Here is an 18399-nt window from a genome sequence, read left to right on the forward strand (position 1 = left end):
AGCATCCGGTTGTTGCGAATACTCAGGGGCATCTTCTGCCAGGTACCACCAAGCTCCACTACACGTTGCTGCCCGAGGGACATCTGCGTTGTGTGGAATGACAGTTCAACTTGTCGCTTGCGGTGATACTCGTCGACACGTTCACGCATTTCTGGGCTCATATCCTCGTAGTTGAGGGACAGATCGATGCCTGCATTTCGCATGCCCCGACCGCACACCTCAGGTTCGTGATCCAGATCGAAGGTCGCACCATCGTGACAGAACTTGATCTTGCGGCCTCTGATGATGCTCGGGATAGATGGGCAAGTGTTCGGGTCGACAATGAAGAAGAGTGCCTTCTGAAGTAGGGTCGAGTGTTCGATGGTGTTACGGAAGACCTTACAGACACGCTGACTGAAGAGCAGAGTCTGGAAGTCGTTGGTGAGGTGGAGAAGGATGCCTTCCAGCAACTCGGTGGTGCCGATGACTTTCTCGGTGGCGACTTGAGTCTTCTCCGCCTTGGTGAGTGCCGCGGAGGCGGTTGGTGAGTTCTCTTCCATCTTCGCTGGTCAGTCATGGTCTAAACGCAAATGAAAGACTCAATGTACGTACTGTGATGTTTGACGAGGTTGAGGAAGGTTGGATACTCTAATACGTCGCGAGAAGAAAGGTGTGGACATACGTAGGTCACTAGAACTCTAAACACGTCAGCAGGGCTGTTTTAAGGACGAGTTGCACATGAATCTCTTGGCGACACTAATTGTGAGGTGCAGAACGCTCATAAGAGTACCTGAGGTGGCCTTTCTTCATTTGAAGTCCCTGCGACTCAACTCGATAATGAACTCGCCTTAGATTACCAGCGTGACCCTCCAGATCGTCGCTTGATTGAGCTCGACTGACAGCCGAATGTGCTCACTCACCTGCGTACACCGTGGTGATCTTCGGACTGTTGGGAGATGAACGTCGTTCTATTCGCGCCAGCGCGACATGTCTCCAGCATTACTAAGGCGACATATCATGCTCTTCTATCATGGCTCCTCTCTTGAATCTTGACATATCGCTTCAGCTAGACTGTTCACCGTCGCGGATATGGACTTCTTTGTCGAGAGACAGCTTCAAGGAAGGTGTGGTCTGACGAATGAGCCGCCATCATGCCACGCTTCTGCAGCATCATCTGGCCAATCCAGGACCTTATCATGAGTAGTCGGTATGGCTGCAAGTGATCAGTGATGGTGAAGTGGTCATCTCATAGAGGAGGAGTCGTGCATGGCAGGCGACGATAAGGTTGCGGGCCGATCGATTGGCCCGGGCGGCATTGACCGGGGCGACATTGGGGTCTCTCGTTTTCATCTCCCAAACATCATCACGCGAGAACAAGGTGCATCTCTAATTAGTTTGATGAGCTTCAAAGACCGATGGTGGTCGCGATTTCAAGCTCGTGGTACTACCGCTAACCGAGAGATACGGGCATTTCCTGCAGGCAACCGTCAGACTTCAACCGGAACCAAGCCGACAGCGAAAGCTCGTGATGGTGGATCGTGCAGCGGCTCGCCGGCATCTACACCATTTCGCAATGAGTCCTATTCAAATTTGCTTCCTGGGCGGGAATGCATGATGGAAGTAGAGTGATTGCTCAATACCAGTCAAAGGTGGTAAAAGGGAGACCAACCTGCATCATCATGCGCAATCGATTTGGCGAGCTCGCCTATGGATGCCAAAACTGCAAGCCCAAGGAGCACAACCACAAAACAAACGAGGGAACGTGGCCGCCGCCATGCTGAGCTGGTGTTACTCAATACACATGGCCAACGCGGAAAGAAATGGCGATCGTATCGCCGCCTCGTAGTATTGTAGCTGCAGATGTGCGACTGACGGACTCAGCCTTGTCAATCTTTGCATCGAAGGATCAACCACACAGCCTTCACACAGCCCGCGAATCTTGGTGCCCCACAATCCTTTCTGCTTCACTCAGGCAGCAGTGAAGGCCTCCGCATATAATACAAGCAGGTGTCGAAGCGACCCACACTACGGTAGGTAGTTCAAAACGATCAATGAGTATCCCCTTGCCATCATGGCAGCCCAAAATTCGCCCGACGACTGGTCCCTGTACCCATATCAGCCAAATCATGCTGCGCCAATAGCCTTCGCCATCCTGTTAACACTGCTGGCAGCTGGTCAACTATACCTTTCCTTCTTCAAACACCATTGGAAATATTTCGGATGGACAATGACCTGGGCATCAACCGTCTGGATCGCGGGTTTCATCTGCCGCAGCATTTCAATCCACAACGTCCAGAACATCAACCTCTTCATCGCGCAATACGTTCTGGTTCTGATGGGCCCACCGCTGTTCTCAGCCGCCGAGTACTTCATCCTGAGTCGCTTGCTGTCGTATCTGCCCTACCACACACCGATCCATCCGGGACGCGTACTCAGCACCTTCTTCATGCTCAGCACGGTGGTCGAAACGCTTACAGCGTCTGGAGCTGCGAATAGTGTCGGCGCCGATCGATCTCCTTCACAGCGGAGTGTCGGACTGGATCTGCTCAAGGCGGCTTTGATCCTTCAATGCTTCGTTGAAGTCTTCTTCATGTCGCTCGTGGTCTTGCTGGAGTATCGCTGCCGCAAAGCCAAGCGCTTCCCACTGCACGTCCGAAAGGTCTGCTATGTACTTTACACGACCAGCTTCATGATCCTGGTCCGTTGTATCGTTCGAACAATCGAGGGCTTCGAGGCTGCTTCTTGTGACCCCAAGGAAGGATACTGCGGAACTGTCTCTCGAAACGAATGGTTTCTCTGGACTTTTGAAGTCGCAAACATTACTCTGTTCATCGTGGTACTTCTCATATGCCACCCGGGTCGATATTTACCCAATAGGAGTGAAGTATACTTGGACTATGATGGAAGTATGGAGAGAATTGGGCCCGGCTTTTCGAAAGCTAGTAGGAGACCATTCTGCATGACGGTCTTTGATCCTTTCAATCTGCAAGGCATTGTTACTGGGAAAGGCCTGGCCGTCGAGAAATTCTGGGAGGAACATCAACCTATCTACACCAAGGAATGACTGGTGGTGGTTGGACATCTCAGGTCATGCGCTGTCTTCTGTGGCGGGAAAACTTCGACGAGAAGTAGCTTCAACGCATCGCGTTCCTTTGCAAACTTTCCGTTCCGCCTATGTGACACGCACTGAACAGCTGGTAGGACTCGTCGTCTTACATAGCGACCGGGCGACAACCGCAATAAGTCTGAGCATACCCAAGTACTGTAGTCTCGCAATGCATTCGAAGTGGAAAGTGATAACTGTGAGCAAACGTTAAGCTGATTGGTGCACATAGGCGCCTGTTGAGATTACATGTTCGGCGATCACGAAAAAGCAATCACATTTGAGAAACCCTCTTTTTTTTGTAGAGAGAACGATTAAGCGATATGAAGAAACCAACAAAAGCAGCAAAGAAAAGAAACACTTTGAAAACGGGAGGTGTAAATCACGACATTGAACATCCTCTCGTACAAAACTCAATGGCAACCTGCGCACTGCTTTGCGTTCCCATAAGACCCGCTATAAAAAAGCCGGTTGGAAAGTCTTGCCAGCAGCCCTTCCCCAGTATCTACACAAACAAAAAACAAACAAAAAACACCGATGGAATCAAAAGAATCGCGCTCTGCTGGCTGTTGGTATTGGTCGTCGTCATCACCACAGTGGGTATCAGGTGGTCCGTTAAAAAGGGTAAATTCATTTCTGATCGTTGACAATCCGGTGCCGATGGAACCACACGCTTTCTCTCGCACACTCGCCGCTGCTCTCTTCGCCCTCTCACTCGCACTCTCTCGAACCAATGCAAAAAAACACCCGACCAGCTTCAAAAGTTTTGTGAAAATGTACAAATGTATCAATCAAGAACACCTCGCTCGTCCGTAGTACGAAGAGTTGGGCAAGAAAGGTTGGAGTGCTATTGAACGCGCTCTGTCTACAATGACCGGCCTTGGTGGCGATGCTGGTCCATGTGCGCGTGACGCTTGTGGTAGGTACCAGGAGTGGGTAGAGCAGTGACGGTCACGATCTCGGTGACCCACTCGACAGCACCATCAGTGCCGGCAGGCTTGGCGGATGTTGCGAGAGTGGKGGTGGGCTTGAGGTAGCTTCCAGCCTTGCTCATGACACCGTTGACGGCGTCCTGAACGTCCTCGACAGCGCCAGCGTAAGATGGGGCATGTGCAGTGCCGGCCTTGGGGCACTCTGCGGTGCATTCACCAATGGCAGCGATCTGGAACTTGGGGGCTGGGTTGGTCGAGATGATGGGGTTGCAGCCGGGGAGGTACTGGCCGGGAGCGTCCACCTCCTCGTGGAAGGTCCTCTTCTGGTGGCACTCGGTGGTGGGAGGGCCAGCCTTGAAGCTTGGGCAAGTTCCGATGTCGTGGTTACCCCACTGGCCTTGAGGGCAGGTGGTGAAAAGCTCAGGAAGAGCACCGGACTCCCATCCGTTGAAGAAGTCGGCGTGGTATCCGCATCCGGTAGCGTCACCGTTGGAGAGCACGAAAGTGCCTGGCTTGACCTTGTCGACGACGGAGTGAAGGTCGTACTCGTTCTCCGAGAAGATGTGGGGAATGCGGATAGGGTGGGAGCTGGGGCAAGCGCCGCTCTGTGGGTCYCCCTCGGGGTAGGCGTAGTGGGCATCGGAATTCTCCGGGTCGAAGTCCTTGCCGTTCCAGCAGTGAGGGTAGTGGATGTGGGCATTGAGACCGGGGAAGGACTCGCAGTCGGTGATGCCCTCGGGGAACTTTCCGTTCTTTCCGATGATGTCGCCATTGCTGGTGTAGCAATGCCACTCCACAATGCCGTCGTCGGTGGGAGCACGGTTGGTGGGGTTGCCGGCCAACGCGCGGTAGCCTGATGGGAACTCGAAAGGCGAGTTGAGCTTGTCACCGGCGAAGCCGACGTCGCGGTAGTAGAGCTTGTGAGACTTGACGGGAACGCGCACGTAGCCAGAGCCGTCCTTGGCCTCCATGTACATGGCCGGGTGCCAGTACACACTCATGTCGGCCATGTTCTGTCGGCCATCCGCGCTTCCGAGGTTGGTGCAGGTGGACTTGAGGAGGGTCTCGTGGGTCATCTCAGGCTCGAGGCCGTTGGCGCCGAACAGCTGGTGGACGTGGGCGCTGTGGTTGCCCCAGTTGACAATGGGGTCGATACGCTCGACAGCTGCGTCGTCGCCACCGGGTGTGTACATGACGAACTGGTTGCCCAGCGCGCTGGATGCCATGACGGCTGCCGAAGCAGCAAACATTGTCGACTTCATCGTTTTTGATTTTCGGCGGATGTTTGAAGGTGGGGAGTTGGCGAAGGCGATCAAGAGGCAATCAAGCCTTGAGAATGAGTGAATGAGCTGGTTGAACGAGTGTGGTGCGTGTGACGCGAAAGAATGACGACCGAGCGATACGAGAGAACGCGCGCGAAAATAGCGAAGCGGACGGCAGGTGTATGAAGGAGGGAAAAGGGAGAGACGTGGGCAGATTGCCGTTAACGGGCGGTTTGGGCCATGGCAAAGCTTGCCCACAGTGGCGCTGCTAGGCTAACCGCCAGGGAAACGGGTCACAAATTGCATCCTTTCAATAGGAGATTCCGATGCGCAGCTACGTTGGAGGCGTCTATGAAACTCCCGGGAAGACTCGAGGAAAGCTGCCTCTGCATCGTGCGGATGCAGGTCTGATCTGCCAGCGCCTCCCCTTCGACGGGGAGCCGCTCGGACGTCGCTGTGCGCAAAGCAGATGCTGAGGCTGCCAAATCCGGCTCACGCTCGCATGGCAGTGTTTCACTCTGCGGGCGCGGCGGCGGCTGTCAATTGTTCATGTGCGGTTGGCCCAGTGAGATGAGGGAAGATCTCAAATGCCAAGCCTACCAAGGGCGGCATACTTGCGCGCTAAGCCCGTTCCTGGTCCAGGGCAGGGCTCTCATTCGCCCACGACAGGAGCGCGTTGCGCCAAGCAGTCAACGTGTTGGTTCGCGAGACCTTCGGCGAGAGTTCGAGTGTAATTAGGGCCAGGGCTGAGGGGGCTGAGGGGGCTTCACATGCAGGTACGCTTGACGCTGAGGACGAGGAAGATGAAGATGACTCGTCCATTGTCTCGTCGAATCGCTGCAACGGGACAGGGTTTGACATGCTGTGTCGTCGCGGGTTGCTAAATTGAGAGATCGTGAGATGGAACCCATGAGGTGCGACACTCCGTCGTGCGACGTGTTTTCTACGCTCACAACTTGACAGCGGTGCCCCGTTGCCCGTTCTCTTCGTCCTCCTCCTCGTCGAAGATCCAATTTCGGGCAGAGTTTCGGCTCGATCCCGATCCTCGGACAGTAATCCACGCGATGGGGTCGTGCTTTCCCGGGACCGGGACCATCTCACCGATCAGAAGTCCCGCACCGACCTACATGTACCTCTATAGCAAATGTGACCTATCAACAGTTTCGCAATGATAAAACCACATGTCTCGGATGTTAATGGCATTCTTTTGTTTCGTCGTTCAGGCGCGTGGTCGTTCGTCATCTTCCGTTCTCCGTTCGTTGGTGCTCTCCGGTCGCTGCACACGTTCTGCCAGCACTACCAAACACTCGCATAGTCCTCATCAGTCCCGCATTTCATCGACACGCTGAACGAAAGATCTACAACCGAACGCTGCTCACATCACATGCTACTCCCCTCAGCTTCGTCCAGCTGACTCAAACACCAATCCATTAGCGTTCCTTCAACGGCGAGGCTACTCTTGGGTGTTGAAGCTTGTCTACACTACTCCTGCCGCCTGCAATGTTATTAATCCACATCGTTACTATTGTATCGGAAGAGGTTGCGGTTGCATCAGCTGGTCCCAGTCGATGTTGATGTCGTCGAGCATGCCATAACTGGTGTACACATGTTCCATGGGGAGGTACGCAGAGAATGCTAAATTGGATTGTGACTCGGCTGGAGGCTGCGCAGGCTGGCGTGCAGCTTCTCGTCTTCGAAAAGCAGCACGGAGAGTCGCTATGAGGGGCAGCTCGACATCGTCAGCAGAGTGAGTAGCATCCCAAGACCGGACTATAATCCTGGCGAGTGCGATGTCAAAGGGCCTCTTCCAATCGAGCAGCTCGGGATGTGTGCTGTAACACTGCTCGGTCTTTGCCCATACCTCTTCGACATCTACGATGGTGTCGTCTCTCTGGATCTCGTTCAGCAGCCATATCAAGGGGTCCCACATGAAGAAAGACTTGAAATGCCATCTGAAGCAGGACAAGTTTGGGTTCGAGGCGACGGCCGCATCCGCATTCAGCGCCTTGATTGCCTTTCCGCAGAGGTCTTTTCTTTCCGCCGGCGTAGTCCCAGGCAGCTTTGCTCGAGGCAGGGCAATGCGCAGTCTTGCTGCATGCAGTACGCCTCTTGCCATGGTTAACGTCAGACAATGGGCCGGGATCGAGATGTCGCAATAGCGGATGTACTTCTCCTCCATCGTCGTCTCGAGTTCTTCGAGCGCCTCTAGTATGGATGGCAGCTCAGCCGCCTGGCCCGGCTCCCAGAGCTGCGCCCAATTTCCTACTGCCGGGCGGAGCTTCTGGTGGAATTTGCCAATCTCGGTTCGTGCAAGACAGAATATCATCGCGGTAGCACCCTTCCTCTCCACCGGTTGGGACTCCATTCCCTGCCATATGTCTTCGTCCTCGATGTTCAAGGGCTGTTTGGTATCCCAATCATCGGGTTTGATAGCGATTCCAGTGCCAGAGAGCTGCCCAGCGATTCCGTCAAGGGGAAGTAGCTGCCAAAAGAGTCGCCTTCGCAGCTCGACGTCGAAAGGATTCAGACCCAGAGCCTCTCCATCCCGATGCAGCCCCATACGCTGTCCTAAGCGTACCGCTATGCCTGTCTGAATCCAGAACGTGTGAGGGTCGTATCGAGGTCTTACGGCCAGCAAAAATATAACATACGCCTGCAGGACAGCCAGTTCCGTCGTCTTCATGAACTGGCAAGCGACCAAAGCTTGACGAGTCGCGAGATGATATCTATCCTGAAGATAGGCTTGAGATTGCGAGGGCTGACGGAACTCCCGTTCAAACTCATCCTCGGGTGTCGATATGGTTGCAAAGAAACAGATGGCGAACAGTAGTGCTTCGGTGACCTTTGACATGGCACTTGGATTCGCTGCTGCTCGTTGCACCATTTCCAAGCCTGTAGGGAGATGTATGATTCTAACGACTGGGTCCGCGTTACGGACGTAGAGCTTCCACAGCTTGATTGCTATGTCATATGTTGGATGAAGATTAAGCAGATCCTGCTTGGGGGTCGATGCTCCAAAGAATGCAAAGGAGGCCGGATCTTGAAGGTCTGGCTTGGCCGCGGCACCATACGATATCTCGTCGTCTCTATCGTCCTCGTCAGATGAAGGATGGAGATCCTCACCCAGGTTGCGCCATATGTTCGAGTCTACATAGCGAGTCTTTCCGGGTCCCCTGATCAGTGTTCCAGTTGATTTGGTGACTGCAGGCTGCACGTCCTTTGGACTTGAAATCGTACTTGGAGCGTTTCCAGTCGGCGTGGTAGTATCGGCAACAGGCGAATCATTAGGTAAGATGCCATGTTGTATCAACAACTTCTCGTAGCGGTCTAATTTGTCTTGTAAATCCTCGACTGGCTTGCGTTTGCGCTTCCTCCGAGGGGGTTCCTGGTAGTGGCACTCCACYCGAGCTTTCCGACATGTTGAACATGGAGACGAGCGATCACATTTCACCTTGCGTCTCGTACAAGTCACACAGGCATATGCCATGAGTGTTGATGGCTCACCATCCTGTGCCACAGATGCTGCTTGCGGTGCTGCAGCTATGGGCATCAACCATGGAGACTGTGCGACGGAAGCTTCGTGGCTCATATTTTGTTCGTCGTAAAGTCACGAAGGGTTGCTTGTCAAAGGATACCTACCTTACCTTGCCCATGATTGCTAGTACTTCCCTCGTGATCAACGCGCCTTCCTGCGAATCCTTCTCGCAAGCGCCGCCCCACTGTGCCGTGTGGCATGGAAACGGGATCACGGAGTCTGCTCCGTCCGGGTCGCTCTCTTGTTGACCTCGCAGTGCTCGGGCAATGCACAGCACTCTATTACTCCACGCCTGGATGCTTTTCTCTWCGGCACGTGGGAACTTTCCACACGGCATCTGCAATTGATTGGTGCCAACTACCGCTTCTGTGGATTGCTCTGCAGCCAGACAGCTGCGAAAGGTCCTCGGAAACGGGACGATCGGAGATTCACTCCGGCAGCATATACATGTGGTGCATACTAGCTGACAGTGCCTGGCCTTTGACTCTCACAACCATATCAATGTGTGGTACCGAACGCCATCGATGAACAATTCTCGCGACGAGTCGCATTGATGAGCTTTGCTGACATCAACATGACATGCTACATACTCCCATGCGTCACTCTTCTCTCAACGTCACCATTATGCCATGCATCTAGCTACCAGACGAGTGAGCTCTCCATCCGCAAAGCTCCATAGCTTGCAGAATCCAATGGCAACTGCAATGTTCTCTCCAATCCGGATCTCCGCAACTCGACAACTCTTCAAGACTTCTCATTCTATTATCCGTCCATTTTCAGCAACAGTATCAAACATGGGGAAAGATTCCCAAATTTCCAAGCAGCCACCTAGGCATGAAATGACCTACTTCCCCAAACTCACCTCCGAAGTCAGAGCTTTTGGACAGTTCAGAAAAGTGATTCATACCGGCCTTTACTCGCAGCTAGTCACAATGGAGGTGCCTGTTGGTGGAGACATTGGCGATGAGGTGCATACGGTCGATCAGGTATTGATCTTCACAAGCGGGGAGGGCAAAGCAACAATCGCAGGGAAAGACCAGGTGCGCTTGATTTCTCCTTGAATGACACGAAGAGATTGATCAGAAGACTGATTAAAAGGCCAAATAGGACGTGAAAGCTTCCGATGTTGTGTTCGTGCCGGCTGGTACACAACATCAATTCATCAATACGTCCAAAACACAGCCGCTTGAACTTGTGACGGTGTATAGCCCAGCAGAGCATGACCCACAGACTGTGCACAAGACCAAGGAGGAAGGGGATGAAGAGGAGGATAATGGAAAGGATGAAGCTCCTGAGTGGAGCCAGCAGTCGAAGGCATCGAATGAGGATAATGGCCTGGTAAAGGAGAGTGGAGGTCCGTATGAGAATGGCGATGATGGCAGACATAAGAAGGCTTGAATTTGCCAAGTAGCCCTGCACGTAGGTCGCTAGGAGGGCCGGTGTGCTGTCGCCTTATTATACCAAATTATACGAGTCGATACGTCCGTCTCACTTCTTCCCTCTACCTCTGGCGTTGAAACTTTTCAAAGGATCCAATCCCTTCCCCTTCCTTCCCTTCATTCCTCCCCGGCTTTTCCGATTCCTCAAGCCATTCTCCCTCGACCTACCAATCCCCACGAATCCAACATCCTTGCTGACAGCCTGCTTTCCTCCACTTGGTAATAGATAATCAGGAACATGCTTCAGGTGCGGCTGTTGTCGGACGGTGTGACTCTCGGTATCGTGGCGCAGATGCTTCAAGTCTTCGGGATTCTCCTCGAAATGGCGCTTCAGCTTCTCGCTCTTCAACAACTCCGCTCTGAGTTCCTTCGTCCGGGTCTCCCGCACAGCAATACGTGTCACTGAACGAAGAGCATCTGCCAGACGATAGCGGAACCCATCAAGTTTCGCCCAGTCAAGGCCCCAAGCTTTGACCTCGTCTCCCTTCTTTGMCTGCAAAGCGATGATCTCTTCGAGCACAGCATCGTCGTTGGCACAATCCGGAATGGAAGTTGGTTTGTGCTTGCGGAAGAGTTCCTTGGGAACGTGAAACGACAATGCCATGCCTGCCTGGCCCGCACGTGCGGTACGACCAATGCGATGGGTGTATGACTTGGCGTTTGAAGGGAGGTCGAAATTTAGCACGCATGTAACGTGACGGAAGTCGATGCCACGGGAGACGCCGTACTCGCGGTCTGCTGGCCGTGACTTGCGGTTGTGTGGCTTTTTCTTCTTTTCGGCAGCGGGCTTTGCTTCCTCATCGCCGTCAGCTGGAGCAGCTTCAACAGCAGCTCCTCCCTCGACGTCGTCAGCGTCCTCCTCTGCCTCGGCTGCTGCTTCGATCTTTCTTCTCTTGCCCTTGCCTTCCTCATTTCCGACAACCTCGCCCTCATCGGCAGCAATGATGATATCGTAAACGCCCCGATTGAATTCCTCCACGACATGCAGTCTGCTGTTGACTGGCAGCTCGGAGTTCAACACACAGCTTCGAATACCGAATTGCTCCAGGAATAGCTTGATGCGGTAACAGCGGTCGATGTCGGCCACAAAGACGATGACTTTTCCTTTGATCAATTGTAGCTTGAAGATGGCGTAGATGAGCAGGAATTTCTCGTCCTCGGCAGTGCGGACAGTGTATTGTGCGAGCGTCTTCTTCTCATCCTTCTCCTCAGCTCCCATATCCAAGACTTCGGGTGCATTATCCTCGCCAAAGAAGAGCTGTGTCAACGTGTCGACCTCTGTTCGCAGAGTGGCCGACATCATGATCTTTTGCAAACTCTTGACAGGTAACGACTGCGACAGACTCTTCAAATCCTCCTCATGTCCATAGCTCAGAACCAAATCGGCCTCATCGATGACTAGAAACTTCAGATCTTCCGTCTTCAATACCTCCTGATTGATCCACTGGTTCGCGCGGGTTGGCGTTGCGACAACAATGTCCGGAATCGAATCGCTCAACCTCGCCCTTGTAACCGCCAGGTCCTCTTTCTTGGTGATGTTCTCGCACCTCACATCTCCTCCGCAGAATACTGTGACATCCTTGATCGCCGTGCAGACCTGAACCGCCAATTCCTTGGTTGGCACCAGAATCAGAGCCGTTGTTGCCTTTTTGTTGGCAGAAGAAGCCTTCCGTCCGATGATGCAGTGGATAATGGGCAGCAAATAGGCGAGCGTCTTCCCCGACCCCGTCTTGGAGCGCGCAAGGACATCTTTGCCCGAGAGTGCGAGCGGGATGGTCTTCGCTTGCACGGGCGTGGGAGCGGAGAATTTCTCTTTGCTGAGTGCTTGAAGTAGGCGTGGGTCGAGTGCGAGAGATGAAAAGGTGGCTTTGGGCGRGGAGTCAGAGCTGGCAGACGGTTCCGGAACGTCGTTTTCGTTCAGCTTGCGTTTCGACATGGCGGCGATGTCTTGTAATATGTAGATGGGATGCACCTCAACATCGAAGTCAGTAGGAAAAAGTTCTGCGGGTAGATCCGCTGCCAGGCCGAGCTTCGGCAGGAGCGGAACCGCGCCGCCGTCTCCTCAGTGGTGAGCTCAGCTCCAACAACTCCAGAGCATCATGCAAGATTTGTAATTCTTGATCAGTGATGAGGAGTGAAAGGTCCCATTGACGACACGATAGTAGGGCTTGATCATTTCCTATCTCTTCCGTCCTCATCCATGCTCCAGCGTCTCTCTCACATCACCAGGACAATCTCGTCAACAGGCTCCAATACTCGCACAATGTCAACAAAAGACATCCTCTCGCTTTGGCATACCGAAGCCAATGATTCATTCCACGGCAAAATCACGCCTGATGGGCCATTCCAGCCCGAGAAAGATCGCTACCACCTTTACATTGGACTTTTYTGTCCTTTTGCTCATCGTGCGAGTCTGATCTGCCATCTCAAGCAGCTCGACAAGTACGCAGGGATTGAGACCAGCATTGTGAAGCCATATCCCAAGGGCGATGAGAATGGCYGGCCAGGCTGGCAGTTCAATGTCGAAGGCGACGAGGCTTACGAAGGTGCCACTGTGGACAGATTGTTTGGTAGCAAGTATGTTTTACCGTGCGCAGGAGTTCGTCCGTTTTGCTAATTTACTTAGATATATGCACGAATTGTACTTCAAAGCCGACAAGGACTACAAAGGCCGCTACAGTGTGCCTGTGCTTTGGGACAAGAAACTCAACACTATTGTCAACAACGAGTCGCATGAACTTTTGAGAGATCTGCAGACTGGATTTGACGTTCTTCTCCCACAAGAGCTGAAGGACATCACTCTTTATCCTGCGCCTCTCCGGCCGGAGATTGATCACCTAGGCGAGCAGCTCCAACGAGATCTCAACACAGGAGTCTACAAAGCAGGCTTCGCCAAAGACCAAGCCGGCTACGAAACGAACTTGCCCGCAGTATTCGCCATGTTGAACAAGCTGGAAAAGGTGGCCGCCAAATCCGGCGGCCCTTACATCCTCGGCAAACAAATGACTGAAGTTGATGTTCGGACATACGCGACTTTGATTCGTTTCGATACAGTCTATGTCCAGCACTTCAAGTGTAACCTTGGCATGATCAGGTATAGCTATCCCGTGCTACACAACTGGTTGAAGAACATGTATTGGAATCATGGGGCATTCAAGGACACCACGGACTTTCGCCATATCAAGGAAAACTACACCAAGAGTCATGGAGATATCAATCCTCTGGCGATTACACCTGTGGGCCCCTGGCCGCATGTTGAGAAGGGGTTTGAAAGCGACTGGAGTAAGCTTAGGGTGGGGRGTGTTGATATGCCGGAGGTGTTGGAATACGAAAAGACTTTAACATGATCAATTGTATTCGAGAACTTTTCGATGCTTTCCCCTTCGCACTCGCCCACTGGATACACCGTCGATGTAAAGAGAGATACCGACGAGCTTGGTGGACGAGTCCTTCCCGATGATGGACTTGTCCCTGGTCATCCGAACTTTGGTTGAGCCAGTTATCGTTCTGGAGATGTAGATCACAGCAGGTCGTCGGTTGTGACGGTTTGGGTAAAGGCAGCGAGCGAAGAGACTGTTGCTGTCGTGCCGCCAGCGCTACCGGTAGTTCTGAGTCCTGTTGGCGTTGATTTTGGTCATCGATGAGCTATTTCTCACTCTCCGTTCTGGCTATCAGAGCCAAAAGCTACGTCACCAGCTCTCTTGAATGTGCAAGTCTTTGAGAGTTTAGGAGCCGCCAGAGCAAGAGAAAAAAAGCGCTACGAGTGCGAAAGAAAAGGTGTTTTTCATGTTGCTTGGTATGAGCTGGAGGATGGAGAAGGGGAGAGAATATCTTCCATACGCTCAAATCGCATTCAGCATTGCCATGGGAAGTGCGACTTGGTAGTCCGCAGTGTGTAGGGCACGTGTGATGGAAGGTACATGGGTGAAGTTCGGCAGAGGAGGTGGACAGGCTTGGCGAAGTTTCACCCAGCAGTGAACCCTTCTCCAGCACGACATCAACATTGCCGGCTTGCAGTATCCACTTCATCGACCGTCGAATACCAGGATTCTGTGCAGAGCATAGGACGTCAACCCGAACAGCTTCAATGATGACTCGCCGCGAAGAGCGCTGCCGCTTCCGGGCATTGCACATGTGGGGTATGTACGAAACTTTTCTAGTCTGACGCGGCCAATGAACTTTGCGTGTGGATGAGCTCATTGTTCCCAAGCGCATGTCGACTTGTGTGCTAGGTAAGTAGGGTAGGTACGGTATGCATGCTGCAAACCCTTCCCTTGGTAGGTTTCCCATCTCGCATTTCCGCCATGGTGGTACAAAAGGCCAGTGTAAGGGCTCTCGACCTGCCATCCGGTAGCCAAACACGCATCATCATCCTGACATGCGCTGTGTTACAAAGCCGCCAACGGATGAGCACAGAAGTGTATTTCTCTGCTCATATCAAGGACGAAGCCATCCAGAGAAGACTTGACATCAACCTCGAAATCAACGACGACGACGAGGTCGAAGCTCTTCTCGCGACAGTAGACTCCTCAACAGCCTTGAGAGACCCCGGCTTGCCCTATGAGAGTACAAATGACTCCGTCCGGATAACGGGCAACGGAAAATACTGGGAAATCCAAGCCGAGTACAGCGGCAGTCATGCAAATACCTTTCACGACGTCTTCAGTCATGTCTACTCCCAGTTGTCCAAAGCTCCACCGCACAGCAAAATGAGCCAGATCCAGACAATCTGCGACGACGATATTCAATGGCTCTTGGCTAATGCAACCCATCCAATCCCACCACCTAATGCTATAGATGCAGTCTCACTGTTCCGGCGCTCCGCCAGACAGTGGGCTGGCAAGACAGCTGTTGAGGCATGGGACGGATGCTTCACTTACTCCGAGCTCGAAGAAGAGTCGACGCAACTTTCAGAGTATCTCGTTRGAGAAGGCGTCCGGCCTACCACTATCTTACCTCTGGTATTTGAATTCTCAAAGTGGGCCTTGGTATCAATACTCGCAACGTGGAAGGCCGGTGCAGCGTTCGTCTTCCTCGATCCGACTCATCCCATCGCTCGCCTACAGACTCTTGTTGAGCGTGTGCAAGCATCTTTCATTCTTACCCAAGAAAGCCATCGGGATCAACTGCATGGTATCTCGGCACGTATCATGACCATCGATGAGTACAACGACCAACAGCAGTCGCGAATGGTTGACCAGTCCCAATTGCCAACCTCGATTGACACGAATGGTCCTTCGTATGTAATCTTCACAAGTGGCAGTACAGGAGAGCCCAAAGCTGCTGTTCACAGCCATCTTGCCTTTTGCTCCGGCGCTCTGCACCAAGCGGAACTCCTCGGATTCTCCGGTCAGACCCGGACGCTGCAGAACGCACCACTTATATTCGCTGGTACCATTCCGGAGCTGCTATTCACGATTTTCCAGGGAGGATGTCTGTGCGTTCCCAGACAGGAAGATCGCATACAAGACCTAGCAGGCTGTGTACGCCATTTTCAGAGCAATATGCTCGTCATTTCTTCGTCCGCAGCTGCTATTCAAGATCCCACGAAGTTCGTGCCTAGACAAAGATCGCTCGTAGGATCTGAGTCTTTGCCTGCACACACTGCTCAGAAGTGGGCAGCGTTACACGACAGCTGCAATGGTTATGGATCAACGGAGACCAACACTGTGGCGTCTTGCGCCCAATCTGACACCGCTGTGACGAGCCGTTCAGTTGGCCCAGGGGCGGCACATCAATACTGGGTAGTCGATGCCCTCAATTACGATCGCCTCGTGCCGCCTGGTTGGCTTGGCGAAGTAGTGGTAGAAGGATATGCCTTGGCTTCCGAGTACTTGGGCAACGAGCAGGCGACAGCAAAAGCATTCCCGCCCGCTCCCTACTGGCATTCAAAGCTTGGCCTGAGCCGACCGACGACGACCAGATTCTTCCGGTCAGGAGATCTTGGGAGAATAGCTACAGATGGTACGCTCGAGGTGCATGGACGTACTGATCCGCTGCAGGTAAAACTCAGAGGTCAACGCATAGAGCTTGGCGAAATAGAGGCCATAACCTTGAATTCCCTGCAGCAGTCTACCCAACTGGTGGCCGAGCTTATCCTTCCGCGTGGTCAGGATCGACCATCGATCGCTATCTTCATCGTTGGAGGTAGCTTTATCAATGGCCTTGACGCGAAGCTGCTCGAAGATCATATCACACTATCAAGCTCTCAGAAAACGCAGCTTGATCGCACGAAGGGGTCGTTAGCTCAAGCCTGGACAGAGTCTTTACCGAGCTTTATGAGACCCACATACCTCATTCCCCTCGCTCAAATGCCTCGTACTGCTACAGGCAAACTCGACCGGAAAATACTACGAACATGGAGCGCGAACTACGAGGTATATGAGCTTGCAGCCTTCTCTACGCTGCAGTCTGGCAGGAACTCAAGGCCTCTGACCACCGACACTGAGCTGAAGCTCAGCAAGGCTTTTGAGAAAGTTCTCAAGGTCTCTGCTGAACAAGTCGACGGCAGCTCGGTATTTACGATTCTTGGCGGTGACTCTCTGGGTGCCATCCAGCTGTCACAGGAACTACGCGGCGCTGGCTTGACAATTTCTCCCGCAGACATCATTCGCTCCAATGACTTATCTACGCTTGCCAAGACCCTTGAGTCAACTTCAACTACTGTTGAAGATCTGGAAGTCAATGGAAACGACGATCAGAGCACGTCTCCTGATACCCAGGTTATCCTCAAGTCTCTAGGTTTCGCAGCCGACCAAGTGCAGGCTCTGCTACCAACGACGAATTCTCAGAGCCGTGCGATCGACCTTGGGACCGGGTCGGAGAGAAGTTTCGTCTATCATTTTGTTCTCAAACCTCAGGGACAACTCAATTCGTCGAAGCTTGTGTCCGCTTTACAGAAACTGGTTGACCGGCATGACGTCTTACGCACGTTGTTCACTCGACGAGGCGGCGAAGTCCTGCAAGTTGTGCTGAAGGATCTACAATGCCCGTTAGAGCTGCAAGACCTTGCGGGTGAACAGATGCTTGATGAAGCGATCAACCATGCCGCAACCAGCGATATCGGTCTAGACCAGGTGCCAACGAAGTTCTGGCTGTTTTCGGTGACCGGCGTACCTAAAGCGATTGTATTACGACTGTCTCACGCTCAGTTTGACGGTCTATCAATACCGCTACTGTGGGACAGTCTTGCCCAGACATACTCTGGACATATGGTCACCGCCGCTCCTCAATACTCGACGTACGCTCGTGCTGTCCTCCTGCGAGACCTTGCGCCCTCAATGAAGTACTTTACAGATCTACTCCGCGATTGCCCATTTACGGATCTGATCAAACGATCGAGTTCGACCCACAAACCTCAGAATAGGCATTTTACCCGCATCATATCTCTCAAGCCCGCGGCTGGCTTCACCCCAGCACACTTATTCGAAGCCGCATGGGGATACGTCTTAGCAAGAGCCTCCCACGTGAGAGCTGTGGTATTCGACCAAATCGTATCTGGCCGTCAAATCAGCTTACCCAAAGGTCAAGATATCTCAAAGCTCGTTGGAGCCTGTCTGAATGATATACCTGTTGTGGTCCGTTTCCCGAAAGGACAGACAGTAGGGCAACTCCTGGCCCAGATCCGTAATCAGCACGCAGAGACTGCCAAACATGAAACGCTTGGATTTAAGAGAATTCTGGGAGAGTGCAAGCCTTCTCACTGGCCACAGAATGCTCGAATGACTAGTAGCGTCCAATATCGCGGCTTCGAGGCAAGGACTACATTCTCCATTGGCGATGTTGAATGTCACGCAAGCATGATTGAGCGGACTATGGACTTGGAAGATCTAACTGTCTTCGTCACCCCGCTGCGAGGTCCTGACGATCTTGGAAAGTTCGAAGTGGAGTTCCTGTTCTCGGGCGATGTGGTGGAGCCAACGCAGGCCGAGTCTTGGTTTGAGGAGCTCATGAGAAGTGTGGCGGCTTTGGATGAAGGTCGAGCTTTCGAGATGGATGTTGAGGCGCTGTTGGGCTCGATAGAAGGCTAGCTGTGGCGTTTGTTCAACTTTTGGATCGTAGACTTCATGTAAGTTAGAAGAGATGGGCTCTAACTGGATGTCTCCGTTCGCGGCATGCACGACCAGTGCTGTTTTTATCGGTCTCAGAC

At 52.9% G+C, this 18399-nt stretch overlaps 8 protein-coding genes; 4 read left to right on the forward strand and 4 right to left on the reverse strand.

Moving 5' to 3' along the window:
- Positions 1–378: 378 nt before the first annotated feature.
- On the reverse strand, positions 379–979 carry RCC_09798 (uncharacterized protein; the record flags this gene model as incomplete). XM_023775037.1 has 3 exons in its annotated part: positions 379–539; positions 592–677; positions 900–979. The coding sequence occupies 3 exons, from the start codon at positions 977–979 to the stop codon at positions 379–381; spliced, it is 327 nt and encodes a 108-aa protein (XP_023630805.1).
- Positions 980–2050: 1071 nt separating this feature from the next.
- Positions 2051–3043, forward strand: RCC_09799 (related to RTA1 domain protein; the record flags this gene model as incomplete). The annotated part of the gene is made up of 1 exon (XM_023775038.1): positions 2051–3043. The coding sequence occupies one exon, from the start codon at positions 2051–2053 to the stop codon at positions 3041–3043; it is 993 nt and encodes a 330-aa protein (XP_023630806.1).
- A 904-nt stretch (positions 3044–3947) lies between these two features.
- RCC_09800 (uncharacterized protein) lies at positions 3948–5264 on the reverse strand (the record flags this gene model as incomplete). Its single annotated transcript, XM_023775039.1, has 1 exon — positions 3948–5264. One exon carries the CDS (start codon positions 5262–5264, stop codon positions 3948–3950), a length of 1317 nt encoding a protein of 438 aa, XP_023630807.1.
- A 1534-nt stretch (positions 5265–6798) lies between these two features.
- RCC_09801 (related to C6 transcription factor) lies at positions 6799–8865 on the reverse strand (the record flags this gene model as incomplete). The annotated part of the gene is made up of 1 exon (XM_023775040.1): positions 6799–8865. One exon carries the CDS (start codon positions 8863–8865, stop codon positions 6799–6801), a length of 2067 nt encoding a protein of 688 aa, XP_023630808.1.
- A 740-nt stretch (positions 8866–9605) lies between these two features.
- On the forward strand, positions 9606–10209 carry RCC_09802 (related to AraC-like ligand binding domain protein; the record flags this gene model as incomplete). XM_023775041.1 has 2 exons in its annotated part: positions 9606–9851; positions 9919–10209. The coding sequence occupies 2 exons, from the start codon at positions 9606–9608 to the stop codon at positions 10207–10209; spliced, it is 537 nt and encodes a 178-aa protein (XP_023630809.1).
- A 90-nt stretch (positions 10210–10299) lies between these two features.
- Positions 10300–12186, reverse strand: RCC_09803 (related to ATP-dependent RNA helicase dbp9; the record flags this gene model as incomplete). The annotated part of the gene is made up of 1 exon (XM_023775042.1): positions 10300–12186. The coding sequence occupies one exon, from the start codon at positions 12184–12186 to the stop codon at positions 10300–10302; it is 1887 nt and encodes a 628-aa protein (XP_023630810.1).
- Positions 12187–12513: 327 nt separating this feature from the next.
- RCC_09804 (related to ECM4 protein (involved in cell wall biogenesis and architecture)) lies at positions 12514–13597 on the forward strand (the record flags this gene model as incomplete). XM_023775043.1 has 2 exons in its annotated part: positions 12514–12827; positions 12877–13597. 2 exons carry the CDS (start codon positions 12514–12516, stop codon positions 13595–13597), a joined length of 1035 nt encoding a protein of 344 aa, XP_023630811.1.
- A 957-nt stretch (positions 13598–14554) lies between these two features.
- RCC_09805 (uncharacterized protein) lies at positions 14555–18280 on the forward strand (the record flags this gene model as incomplete). Its single annotated transcript, XM_023775044.1, has 1 exon — positions 14555–18280. One exon carries the CDS (start codon positions 14555–14557, stop codon positions 18278–18280), a length of 3726 nt encoding a protein of 1241 aa, XP_023630812.1.
- Positions 18281–18399: the final 119 nt, after the last annotated feature.

This window comes from Ramularia collo-cygni (genome assembly GCF_900074925.1).
Source record: "Ramularia collo-cygni strain URUG2 genome assembly, contig: RCC_scaffold19, whole genome shotgun sequence".
NCBI classification, from domain to species: Eukaryota; Fungi; Ascomycota; class Dothideomycetes; order Mycosphaerellales; family Mycosphaerellaceae; genus Ramularia; species Ramularia collo-cygni.